The sequence below is a fragment of the Salvelinus fontinalis genome, chromosome 5, assembly GCF_029448725.1.
Source record: "Salvelinus fontinalis isolate EN_2023a chromosome 5, ASM2944872v1, whole genome shotgun sequence".
NCBI classification, from domain to species: Eukaryota; Metazoa; Chordata; class Actinopteri; order Salmoniformes; family Salmonidae; genus Salvelinus; species Salvelinus fontinalis.
Genome location: NC_074669.1, coordinates 33146846 through 33161373, shown reverse-complemented (window position 1 = coordinate 33161373; position 14528 = coordinate 33146846). Strand labels below are relative to the sequence as shown.

The following is a 14528-nucleotide window of genomic DNA, read 5'->3' as shown; positions in this document are numbered from 1 at the left end:
ACAAGATGCCTGTCTTTCATTTGCTGTACACTATGTATTTTTCAGAAATGTTTTATGATGAGTAATTAGGTATTTGACGTTGGTGTCTGTAAATATTATGGCTGCTTTCGGTGCAATTTCTGAATGTAGCTGCAATGTAAACTATGATTTATACCTGAAATATGCACATTTTTCGAAAAAAACATATGCTATACAATAAATATGTTATCAGACTGTCATCTGATGAGGTTGTTTCTTGGTTAGTGGCAATTTATATCTTTATTTGGCTGAATTTGTGATAGCTACTGATGGAGTCAAAAACTGATGGAGTAATAAAAGTGGAGTCTTTTGCTAACGTGGTTAGCTAATAGATTTACATATTTTGTCTTCCCTGTAAAACATTTTAAAAATGGGACATGTTGGCTGGATTCACGAGATGTGTACCTTTCATATGCTGTATTGGACTTGTTAATGTGTGAAAGTTAAATATTTAAAAAAAATATCTTTTGAATTTCGCGCCCTGCACTTGAAGTGGCTGTTGTCATAAATGTACCGACGTCGGGCTTGCACGCCAAACAGGTTAACTTTTACAGTATTAGTAGCCATATTATAAGTTCAACATTTGCAAAACAACCAGTTTTCATAACTTCATAACTCTGAATATTCTTCCAATTTTTGTCCAAAAGGAAAAGGCATGCTGTCGTGCAAGGTTAGTAGCTACATTTTATGACAGATACAGGGTTTCCCAGCTCATTGGCTATCTAGCTAGCGTTGTTCGACCCCGATTGGTGCTTATTTGACAAAGTTTTTATTTGATTTGTATTTATTTATTTTTATTTAAAAAATATATATATTTACAAATATCAACAGACAAAAGAGGAATAGTCACATGCAAACAAGCAAACATACAAACTATTGACATTGCCAGGAATCCTAAACAAACAAATCGTATTCATAAAAAATACACCAAGTTTTAATTGCCTTTTTGTTTTTCATTTTAGTTAATAAAGTAGTGCCATATTGTTTAAATTCATTTATAAAGTGAAAAAAGGTAGGTTTTGAATAAGACCATTTGCATTTGTGAATATGAAATTTATCTAGTATTATTAGCAGTTGAATTAAACATACTACAACTTTATCTATGTCAGAATTTCTGAAATAAATCATTATATCAAAACCATTAAATAGTACAGCTGGTGCTATTTTTTTTATAACAAAATTCTGTATGTCAATCCCAAAAAATCTACTATAAATTCAGGCAGAAAACAAACGCTAAATGGTCTCCTTCTCCATTCCACAGAAATCACATTTATAGTCAATATTCAGCTTGAATCTTTCCAAAACATGTTTCGCAGGATAAATTCTAGGTAACGTTTTAAATGAAACTTCCTTTACCTTGTTACTAATACAACATTTGTTAGCAATTTTCCATGCTTTTTCCCCATTGTATATCACCATAGATATTTGAACAAAATAATATGGCTGAGGGAAATGTAGTATCACAAACAATATTCCTAATCTGTTTATTACTACATTTATCTTTGATGTTAATATTGCCAAATGAATACATTTTCATGTAAATCTATGTTACTTACATCAACCACAGAGGAATTTAAAAGAGGTACAACCCCCCTTGGAATCGCATCAAAAACAATTGCATATTCTTTCATGGTTATTGGAATTTTAAACTTATCAAGAAATTCCCCATATTAGAGTAGATATCCATCCTTATTCAGTAACTGACCAACCTAAATAATTGTATTCTCAAACCAGTTACGAAAAAAAAGAGACTTTGTTTATATTGTATATCTTTGTTGTTCCATATAAAGAATCTGTGAGGGGAAAAATTGTGTTTATACGCTAACATCCAAGCTAAAATTGCCTTCTTCTGGAATTTGGCCAACTTTACTGGGATTTTATCAACATCAAAATTACATCGAAGCAAAAATTCTAAACCACCAACAGAGTCAAATAAATACTTAGGGAATACATTCCAAATACTGTTCTGGTTCTTAATATACTTCAGAATCCAATTTATTTAAAAAGTATTATTTAGAGTATTGAAAGACCTCCTTGTCTTGGGTATTAGTGAGAATATCTTTCCGTAGATAGTGAGGCTTGTACCTCCAAATAACATTATAAAGAATCTTATCTAAGTACTTTACAATTTTAGGGGATAATTCAAGTGATAACGAGACATAAACCGATCTGGATAACTCTTCAGCTTTGGACAATAAAACCAGACTGTATAATGAAATATCTCTCAGCAAACAGAGGTTCAATTTCTTCTTTGTTTTCTCAATAATGGGGTTAAAGTTTAATTCACTCTTTTGTTTTTCATCCTTGCATATAGCAATTCCAAGATAAGTAACCTTATCTTTAATTGGGATTCCATATACATCCTGTAAAACACAATCCTTGAGTGGAAATAAGACTGACTTATTGATATTAATGTTCAAACACGAAACGAAGGAAAAGTCTTCAATACAGGAAACTGCTTTAGAAACCTCATTCCTGCCTCTCAAAAAAATATGGTGGTATGATCAGCCAGTTGACATAGTTTAAATGTATTGCCAAGTGCTGAAACACCTTGAAAATTCCCCTTCTCGATATGAAGAGCCATAATTTGAGTAACCAATAAAAATAAAAATTGACTAATTGGGCAGCCCTGCCTAATGCCACGGCCAATGTCAAATCTTTGGGATGTCCTGTGAGCTAATTTTACAGAGCTAGCACAACCACTATATAAAGTTTGGACTTATTTTTAAAAAAAGACACCAAACACCAAAAAACGTATTGCTTTGAACATAAACTCATGTTGTACAGTGTTAAAAGATTTATAAAAATCAACAAACATAAGAAAAATATGATCAAGGATGAGGTCATTATAGTCAATCATATCTAAGATCAACCTGATGTTATTACTAATGTGTCGACCATGCATAAAACCAGATTGTTCTTCATCAATTATATGATTTAAGCCTTGTTTCAACCTTTTAGCAAATACAAGGGCAAATAATTTCCCATCATTATTCAACAGGCTAATGGGTCTCCAGTTGTCTATACAAAGACAATCCTTATTAGGTTTGGGAATCAAAGTAATTACACCTTGTTTTAAGGAACCCGGTAACTCCCCTTTTTCTATTGATTCTTGAAACATAGCAAGAAAGAAATTGATCAATTTATATTTGAATGCTTTATAAAACTTGCTTATTAAACCATAATTTCCAAGGGATCTATTGTCCTTAAAGCTTTTAATACAGTCTTTTATCTCAATTTCAGATAACTCATCACAAAAATCATTATCTATCTTCTTAGCAATGTTTGCTACATTGTCTAAGAAAAGATCCATATTGGAAGTTGACTGGGCTGATGTATACAGATTCTGATAAAACTGGGCAACATGCCCTGGAGATTTCTTTTCGATTTTCATTGGGAGTATTATTCATCATTAATTTACATATGGAAGTCTTTCCCCCTGCCCTTTTTTCTAAATTAAAGAAATATTTTATATTTTTCTCTCCCTCTTCCATCCATTTTCATCTTGATCTTACAAACACTCCCCGGGCCTTTTCCTCGTAGATACAGTCTAACTGCATTTGCAACGATGATAGCTCCAGTAATTCCTGATTAGTTAGTTCAGATTTTTTTGTATAATCCATTATTCCCTTTATGATGTCCTACTCTTTCTCTCTCTTTGCACAAGCAATTTCTTTCCCCATTGAAATAGCTAAAATCAAATTTCATTTGCTCCCAGTAACTTCCAAACGTATTCATAACACAGGCACAATTCCAGTATTTATCAATAATTCCTGCTACTTCCTTCTTAAATACTTCATTCTCTAGTAAAGTCTTGTTCATTTTCCAGTAACCTTTACTAACTTTTTTTGTTGACAATCCATGCATATTTATCTTTATTGAGATCCCTTTGTGGTCTGTTAAAATCAATGGTTCAATCGAGACTGTATCAACCTTGTCAGCCATATTGTCACGCCCTGACCATAGTTTGCTGTGTATGTTTCTAGGTTTTGTTTGGTCAGGGTGTGATCTGAGTGGGCATTCTATGTTGTTTGTCTAGTTTGTCTATTTCTATGTGTTTGGCCTGATATGATTCTCAATCAGAGGCAGGTGTTTGTCGTTGTCTCTGATTGGGAGCCATATTTAGGTAGCCTGTTTGTATTGTGGGTTGTGGGTGATTGTTCCTGTTTCTGTTCACCATACGGGACTGTTTCGTGTCCGTTAGTTTATTCGTTATTTTGTTTGTTTGTTTCAAGTATTCTAAATAAATATGAATACTCACCACACTGCGTATTGGTCCGATATCTCTTACTCCTCCTCAGACGAGGAGGACGAAGACAGCCGTTACACATATCTTCAGATATCAACCAGAAATCAATACGGGATTGTAAAGATAAATCTTTGGAACTCCATGTAAACATAATCTTATCTGGGTTCTAATGTCTCCAAATATCTAGGACACCGCAAACAGAATTGCTATCCTTAGGAGGCCATACTAGTTGCAAATAAAAGCAGTTCTTTGCACCTCGCAAGTAGATGACCTAAATTATATTTTTATACAATTGCAAATAATATTGTACCATAGATTGGTAAAACGAATAGCCATTAAGCTAACATTAAGTGTCAGTGCAAATTTCCCTGCAATAAAAAATATATATATTTAAAAAATTGGCTTATACAAACAATGCTATTTCCTCAAGAAATATAATGTTTTATCAGATGAAAATAAAACTCAGTCCTGCACAACTCAGGATAAATCCAGCAGTCAACAAGCTAGACGTCAGCGTGAATTTCCCTTCCATTACAAAAGCCTTGGCTCCTGCAATGTATGCACTTTCCCCTTCCTTCCTTGCTCTCTCAATCATTGGCCACAGACGATTCCGAGCTTCTTTGTCAAATGCTGTCAGATCCTCCTTGAACTTCAGGTTGTTCTTCTTTAAATAGTAATTTTTCTTTGCACTTTTCCATGCCATATCCCTCGCTGTCCTGGATATGAATCTCATGATCACAGGTCTTGGTGGATGGTTGTTTTCCCCATTTCTCAGCCTACCCAGGCGGTGCACTACATCCAGAGAACCTGCAACAACATTTCGCTCCTCCTCCTGGACTATTGGCCCTGCAAATGTCCTTCACTCTTGCTTTGATGTTCTCGTCAGATGTTTCTGCTATTCCATAAATTCGAAGATTCCATCTCCGACCATACCGGTAAATTCACGTTTACTTTTGACTCCATTTCAGTGAGTTTCTTCTCCTGCTTTGCAACCTGAATTTTCAATGTTGCGTTATGCTGCTTCAGTTTTTACTTCCTCAGCATTGAAATCAATCGCTTTCTTCAGGTTAACGATACTGATAGTGTTCTTTTTCCCCAAATCCATGATGTCATCTGTGCTCTCTTTGATTTTAGCCGTGAGGATGCGGACGATGTTGTCCTGTAGCTGGCTAATTGATGGTTCACTTCTCAGGTTCTTTGGAAGTTGCTCCTTGATTGTGGTATTCGGGTTTGAATCACATTCACCCCCCTTTTTTTACACTGCAAGCATATGAGTGAATTTCAACAATGCCTCTTTTCTCCTTGGAAATTTCAACATTCATTATCTCAGCAACAGTTTGGTCATGTCCTGATTCCATGCTACTAGCTATGAAGACATTAGCAAGCTAATTTAATTACACACGCTGAAACTTTTCGATAACTAGCTTGTTCGTTGGAAATCGTCAAAAATATCTTTCAATGGTTTGATTAAATACAAAATTATTCAAAATAGCTACATTGTATGGGCAGATATCATTTGTTTGTGAAAAAACAAATTGCTACTGCAGCCTAAAACTATAAACTTTGTGAGAAAATCCAAAAATTGTTCTTCAGCTAGAAACGTTACACACTCTCATTCCGCCATCTTGAGCTCCCCCCATTTGACAAAGTTAGAGTTGCTCAAGTGATGATCGCCCGCGTCATCGGCGTGCCATGAAGGCGTTGCTCTCTGACCAAATATGGTGTCCTATAGGATATACTACACCCCTAATGATATAGTGAAGTCTGGCTACATTCTAGGATCTCGGAGGAATACATATGAACATGATTTGACTGTTTGAAACAACATTTAGGGTTAGATTTTCACAGATTCCTTTCTCTGCAAATTGAACGAGTCGAAATACAAAATCGATTGTGCATGCTATATGGATCTTTTTAGTAAATGAAAAAGGATTTAATCTCACAAAACGACACTTCATGTTATCTCTGGGACCCTTTGGATGATAAATCAGAGCAAGATTTCAGAATGTAAGTTGTGCTGCCATCCTCTTAGAAGGTAACATATTATTTTATTACAATGGTTAAGATGGATTTTCATTGTGTTCCATGGTGTTATTCACCCCCTAGTGGAGCTTTCTGGTACTTAGAAAGACTGTACACAAACAGGAAGTAGAGAATTTGTTCTGCACGCATAGAAGCAGCTAAAAACAACGCTACGGTGCAGGTCTTTCAGTGTAGTTATTTCTTGTCACGCTTCAGCCTCTGGAAATATTTGTTTGTTAGTTTGATTCAAGCATTTAGCTAGTGATGATAATCTTGTTATTGATATAGTTGTTTACATATCAATGTTGGTTGGTTGCATTTACTCACACAAATAGCAATGCCTTTCATGTATGCCGTCAGCTGTATTACTTTGCTAGTGCGTCATGCAAACGAATTGTAAAATATACAATACTGTAGTTTTGTTACTGTTTCTAGTGTAATATGCTTTGTTATTCTACAGAGATGGTTGTACATTATTAGAGTAATTAAAGGAGTTAGCCAATTACCATATGAGTAACAATTCATCATATATTGTCCCTAAAATCTTTACTCCCTAGAAACATTTGTGGGATACATACACATAGACACTCATACACACTCAACACATTTCCCCCACAAACAACCATAATCTCAAATGCTCAACAGTTGTTCCATCCCAGAGATCAACTCATGATATGACTTTGTATATGCATTCATAAATCGTTACTGTATATATACATACACTGTATGAGAAGGCCTGCAAAATTGAGGGAAAAAAACTGGCAAAAATGGGGAGATTTGACTAACCTTTGTCAAGTTCCCTGAAACACACACACGCTGGTCCCCTGTTGTGACCATATTCCCAAGCATTTCTGTGCAGTCAGAGCTTTGATGATTTTGTGCCACCAGGGCCACAATAATATGCCCCATCTCTGAATGTCCGAGTGTGACCCCCTCCCATGGGTTACTGCAGCTAGCGTTGTCAGCAATACCTGGGTGGGGATCTCCACCGGAATCCCCACCGGCTAGGTACAAGGTCGTCCATGTTCTCATTAGGTCGTCCATGTTCTCATTCAGAATTTCCTTGTAGATAATGCTCTCCCATCAGGGGGCTTTGGCTTTGTAGGACCAACCCTGCCAGGCAGGCCCACAATCTTGAGGGGGCGGTGCTGCTTTAGTAGGTCTCTGACCATATTCATCTTTCTGATTTGGCTGCGTATAGACTACTTACAGTAGGCCCATAAAACAGATAAGGACTTCTCCTTAGTGTATGGGTCGTTCAGGTGGGTATCATGGGAACCATTCCATTATGATAGAACAGTAAATAAATAAACTATATTAATCATTTATTTTAAAATGTATATCCCATATCTGCACAATTGAAAGCTCTCCCCTGCTCACAAACACACATGGGCTCTGGGATTTGCAACACCCATCATTTTTCACTCACTTAAATCCACACTTTTCCAAACACAAAAACACACCCCCCACCTTCCAGCACAATACATCCGCACATAATCAAAATATATACACTGCTCAAAAAAATAAAGGGAACACTTAAACAACACAATGTAACTCCAAGTCAATCACACTTCTGTGAAATCAAACTGTCCACTTAGGAAGCAACACTGATTGACAATAAATTTCACATGCTGTTGTGCAAATGGAATAGACAAAAGGTGGAAATTATAGGCAATTAGCAAGACACCCCCCAAAACAGGAGTGATTCTGCAGGTGGTGACCACAGACCACTTCTCAGTTCCTATGCTTCCTGGCTGATGTTTTGGTCACTTTTGAATGCTGGCGGTGCTCTCACTCTAGTGGTAGCATGAGACGGAGTCTACAACCCACACAAGTGGCTCAGGTAGTGCAGTTCATCCAGGATGGCACATCAATGCGAACTGTGGCAAAAAGGTTTGCTGTGTCTGTCAGCGTAGTGTCCAGAGCATGCAGGCGCTACCAGGAGACAGGCCAGCACATCAGGAGACGTGGAGGAGGCCGTAGGAGGGCAACAACCCAGCAGCAGGACCGCTACCTCCGCCTTTGTGCAAGGAGGTGCACTGCCAGCGCCCTGCAAAATGACCTCCAGCACGAACCGGATCGTAGCCTGTAACAAAGAGGGAGACAACGTGGCGATAACGGAATAACAAAATTAAATGTATTAAATAAAGTAACTATATACAATTAACAATGGTGTGTGTAGTCAGTAGTGTGAGTGGAAGCGTGCATAGATGGTGATAATGAGGGGTGTTGAGAGGTGCCAAAACAAACGAGCTACAACCCAAAATACAGCGTGTCTGCGTGGAGTCTCCTCAATGAATGGAGGAAAGGTGTACAGTATATATCCCCGGGACAGACCCGAGCCCAGGTGTGTCCCATTTCGCTGACGACCCTCCCGGCTCTGCCCACCGACATCCTATTAAGGAAAACAAGAGCAAAAAGAAATAATTCACCAGACAGAGTGGGAGGGTCGTCACAACTAAATCAAATTTTATTTATCACATACACATGGTTAGCAGATGTTAATGCGAGTGTAGCGAAATGCTTGTGCTTCTAGTTCCGACAATGCAGTAATAACCAACAAGTGATCAAACAATTCCACAACTAATACCTTATACACACAAGTGTAAAGGGATAAAGAATATGTACATAAAGATATATGAATGAGTGATGGTACAGAACGGCATAGGCAAGATGCAGTAGATGGTATAGTGTACAGTCTATACATTTACATTTAAGTCATTTAGCAGACGCTCTTATCCAGAGTGACTTACAAATTGGAAAGTTCATACATATTCATCCTGGTCCCCCCGTGGGAATTGAACCCTGGTCCCCCCGTGGGAATTGAACCCACAACCCTGTCGTTGCAAGCGTTGCAAGCACCATGCTCTACCAACTGAGCCACACGGGACCACAATACATGAGATGAGTAATGTAGGGTATGTAAACATAAAGTGGCATAGTTTAAAGTGGCTAGTGATACATGTATTACATAAAGATGGCAAGATGCAGTAGATGATAGAGTACAGTATATACATATGAGATGAGTAATGTAGGGTATGTAAACATATTAAGTGGAATTGTTTAAAGTGGCTAGTGATACATTTTTACATAATTTCCATCAATTCCCATTATTAAAGTGGCTGGAGTTGAGTCAGTATGTTGGCAGCGGCCACTAAATGCAACCCCACACATGAATGGCCTCAGGAAGCTTTACTGTTGCCACGACACAGGACTGATGGTAGCGCTCACCGTGTCTTCTTCAGAAAAGCTTTTTTCCAGATTCCCCAAACAATCGGAAAGGGGATCATCAGAGAAAATGACTTGAACCCAGTCCAATCCCTGTACCTTTTGCAGAATATCAGTCGGTCCCTGATGTTTTCCTGGAGAGAAGTGGCTTCTTTGCTGCCCTTTTTGACACCAGGCCATCCTCCAAAAGGCTTCGCCTCACTGTGCGTGCAGATGCACTCACACCTGCCTACTGCCATTCCTGAGCAAGCTCTGTACTGGTGGTGCCCCGATCCCGCAGCTGAATCAACTTTAGGAGACGGTCCTGGAGCTTGCTGCAATGCAAATAGTCTGGGTAGCTGTTCAGGAGTCTTATAGCTTGGGGGTAGAAGCTGTTTAGAAGCCTCTTGGACCTAGACTTGCCGCTCTGGAACTCCCACTCTTTGGCCGCCGAGGAATGTGCGTAATAGGGTTTTAGCAGATTTACGTGGCATAGTTGGAGCACTTTCCTGAGTTCAGGAGTGGAAACTAGATAGTTTTTCTCAGCGCGAAACTGTATATGGACCTCAAAACGGAGAACCAACAATTTGCAGCAGGGAAGATCTCCCCTGGGAAGATGAAAGCTTCTATTTAGCCATCTCACCAGCGGCGTACAGGCGTCGCCGGAAATCACACACGTAAGATAACAGGGACTGAAGTGACTCGGGAGACTTCCAGTCATCCTGGAGCACCGCTAGAAGTCCACGCACACTATGTTGGAACACTAGGTCATTTGGACTGAAACCTGTGCTCTCCTGTGAAACCTCCCTGGCAACTAACAGTCACCATGGCAACCCCTCTTCCCAATCCATCTCCATACAATAAGCTCTCAACAAAGATTTGTGTTTGATGAAATGTTCCAGCACTCCTTGACTCTGTGCGTGATAGGAGCTAGCCAAATTGTGTTTAATATCGAGCTGGTGCTAGAACCTGACCATTCTTAGAGTGAGGCCGAGGGCCAACACTCAATAATCAGATACTCAAAAGGTTGGCTGAGCACAGGAATAGGAACCAGCGGTACCGGCTTAATAGCTTGATTAGGTTCACTCGTTAATTGACAGGTTTTGATGAATGCAGAAACATCCCTCTTTAAAAAATAAATGTCTCCGTATGCGATTGTAGCTTTTCCTCACGCCCAGATGTCCAGCAACATTATCATGAGAGGTTTAACACCAACTCACGAAACCTAACTGGTACAACAACCTGTCTAATAGCCTCCCCCACAAAACAACTATGAGGCACCCACTTTCTCATCAGGACATCATCCTGGAGAAAATAGCCATGGGCGACATGTTCCACAGGCACAATTTGGTCACACAACTCTTCTAATGAGTCACCCCGTTTCTCCTTGATTAGATCAGAGCGGGGCACAGATAACGGGATAACAGAGAAAGTCGTGACAGATTTCTTTGTAACATCATTAGCCGGCGCAGTGACCAGGTCGCCACGACTCACCGTGCATGCAGAGAACACCTCTGGGAAACTCTGCTCGCTCTCAACTGGAATCCCTACAAATGACGGCTTAGCGGAAACCACCAGAGATGGAGACATGACAGGCCACACGCTCACCAGCCAAGTTATCCACCAAATCAGTCTGAGCAGAGAAGAGTAAAACAGACCAACACAAACGACTCAGAGGCACTTGTGTCCGTCAGGATCTTCACTGGCACTGGGTTGTTACCGAACACGATCATGCTCCAGTTTAGCTTGTTCATGCTCTAGCTGTAACAGAAGCAATTCTTTCTGCTGTTCAAAAGAAAGACTACTACGGCTAACACGCGGAGTGGCAATTGTAACGAAACAGGGAGACGGCGAGTCCTCGACAGAGGCTGCCCTAACGTCAAGTATACCACTCTCCATCAGATTGGCCTTCAATATCAACCTAACAAAGTTTTTAGATGTTTAGCACTATTTCAACCATGTAGTGTTCAGCGTTCTTCAACAGCTGTTCTTTAGTACATAATTCTAACAGTTCCTCTGATGGAACGCAAATTAAGTTGTCTACATTACACGCGATAGTCACAAGTAACTGCTAAAAAATAATCAGGCTCTTCCCCTCTGCTGAGCACACTAGACCGGACCACAACAAGAGAAACACCAATCACACTAGGCACCGCAGGAGATGATACATAAGGAGCTTCCCCAAATCATACAATAACTCAACCCTAGTCTTCGTGCGGATTCACAGTGGGTAATTACACACTGTAGCCCACTGGAATGGAAAAATCCCCCAGCATTCACCCCAAGCCATGAATGTGACCCTGAGACAACTGCTCAGTCCACAGACACAAAAACAACAAATAAAATAACCATGCCCAACGTACTCCAAAGAGGAACACGTCACTCAGCCTAACAGGGGAAAAGAAAGGCTATAGCTCTGGGTAGCAAATAGCAATATGCTTCCCCAATTTCCCACTGAGGTACACAACCGATTGTACTCACCTCCTCGGACCAATGTTCCAACAGCAAGTAGAGCAAGAGTTTCTAGCCTGGGCAGGGGCCTGAAAACAAGCCAATGTTACCCTCTCCAACGCAGCACACAATCAACTTACGGCTCATAGCCCGTAATAAAAAGATAGATAAAAGGAGATAACAGAATAACAAAAATATATTTATTAAATAAAGTAAACTTGGAAAAAGTATGTGAACCCCTAGGCTAATGACTTCTCCAAAAGCTAATTGGAGTCAGCTAACCTGGAGTCCAATCAATGAGATGATTGGAAATGTTTGTTAGAGCTGCCTTGCCCTATAACAAAAAACACTTTTTTCAACAAATTTGAGACTCCGGGATGCTGGCCTTCTAGGCAGAATTCTTCTGTCCAGTGTCTGTGTTCTTTTGCCCATCTTAATCTTTTCTTTTAATTGGCCAGTCTGAGATATGTATTTTTCCTTGCAACTCTGCCTAGAAGGCCAGCATCCCAGAGTCACCTCTTCACTGTTGATGTTGAAACTGGTGTTTTGGGGGTACTATTTAATGAAGCTGCCAGTTGAGGACTTGTGAGGTGTCTGTTTCTCAAACTAGACACTCTAACGTACTTGTCCTCTTGCTCAGTTGTGCACCGGGGCCTCCCACTCCTCTTTCTATTCTGGTTAGAGCCAGTTTGCACTGTTCTGTGAAGGGAGTAGTACACAGCGTTGTATGAGATATTCAGTTTCTTGGCAATTTCTAGCATGGAATAGCCTTCATTTCTCAGAAAAATATACTGACGAGTTTCAGAAGAAAGGTCTTTGTTTCTGGCCATTTTCAGCCTGTAATCGAACACACAAATGCTGATGCTCCAGATACTCAACTAGTCTAAAAAAGGCCAGTTGTATTGCATCTTTAAATCAGGACAACAGTTCAGCTGTGCTAACATAATTGCAAAAGGGTTTTCTAATGATCAATTAGCCTTTTAAAATGATAAACTCGGCTTAGCTAACACAACGTGCCATTGGAACACAGGAGTGATGGTTGCTGATAATGGGCCTCTGTACGCCCATGTAGATATGTCATTAAAAAAAGTGCCGTTTCCAGCTACAATAGTCATTTACAACGTCCACACTGTATTTCTGATCAATTTGATGTTATTTTAAAATGGACAAAAAAAATGTGCTCGTCTTTCAAAAACAAGGACATTTCTAAGTGACCCCAAACTTTTGAATGGTAGTGTACATCATTTCCTCTGACAGTTCCATGAACACACACCCACCCACCCACATGGTGACCGCTTGACACGTGCCATGCAGGCAAAAAACCCCACAGAAAGACAGATTTTAAAAAGCAACAGCACTTGATATCTGTTCATCAATGAATTTCCCTTTGTTCATAAAACAGTCTAATAAAATGTGATAACATAAACATGATCCTCTGCAATAACACACAGACTGACACACTGCATCACTAGAAATGGAGTAGTTGCTATCATAACCCCTAGTCCAACCCTAACCCAGTCATCCTGAAGGCACAGACACACCAATGAACAAATATAATAGTCAGAAGTAAAGTACGACCAGGCTTCAGAACCACTCAAACTGACCATAAGAGTTCATGTATTATCAGGTAGGTTATTGAGAACACATTCTCTTTTACAATGAACAGGCAATAAAATGCAGCAGGTAGGAGTTAATCTGTAGACAAAGACAATAACAAATATAGCTAAACACTGCCCTCTACTGCCAGCGCACAGACCTGATTTAAAAAAAGCATTTGCAATTCATCTATGGTCGGATATGAACCTCCCACATTTTATATATAATCTATACATATGATAAAAGTACCATCTGACAACGAACACCATGATATAATGCATTGATATTGGATGAAGATGCCTATGCAAAGGGAAAAGGAATCATTGTGCTTGAGATACCGGACTACATGTCATAATTGTGATTTATTTTTTAAAACATGGTTGTCATTTCATGCAATAACACAAATCCAGAGTGGTAGCCTAGGGAGTGTGGGGTATTGTGAGCACAGTGTGTTTTCTATAGCATACATTACATTCACAAAACTGGGGTGTATTCTTTAGGAACCAAACAGAAGCAGATGGCTGAAACGAAGAGCGACAAACCTGAAATTGTTTTTGTTGCAGTGATACATTTTTACATGTAAAAAAAATGTTGCAAAAACCTCGTTTTTGTTGCAAAACGTTAACTGTTGCTAAACGTTTTGCCCTAATGAATACACCCCTGAGCACACCCATCCAGCACTAGAGTCTGGTCTGTGTAGACTGCACTATGGCTCAGCCAGGAGAAGTCAGGGCTCATTGTTGTGGCGTGCCAGTGCAGGGGGCAGGGTGGTCCCACAGGGGCCCTGGAAGTGGAACCTGCAACACACAGAGACACAGGTGTTAAAGGATGCCATAGGGAATCATTAGAATGAGGCGACAGCAATGTTTCCCAATCGTGGTCCTGGGGTCCCAAAGTGGTGCACATTTTTCCCCCCAAACACACCTGATTCAAGTGAGCCAAGGCTTGATTAGTTGATTCAAGTGTGGTATTGCTAGGCAAACAA

At 39.6% G+C, this 14528-nt stretch overlaps 1 protein-coding gene across 1 annotated transcript in view; it reads right to left on the bottom strand.

Moving 5' to 3' along the window:
* LOC129855487 (NAD-dependent protein deacylase sirtuin-5, mitochondrial-like) overlaps positions 1-14528 on the bottom strand; it is a 128463-nt gene that overhangs the window by 102280 nt on the left and 11655 nt on the right. Inside the window, exon 9 of the mRNA XM_055923204.1 lies at positions 14145-14340. Within this exon, the coding sequence (XP_055779179.1) occupies positions 14271-14340 (70 nt within the window). The 3' untranslated portion in view covers positions 14145-14270. The remainder of the gene's footprint in view (positions 1-14144; positions 14341-14528) is intronic.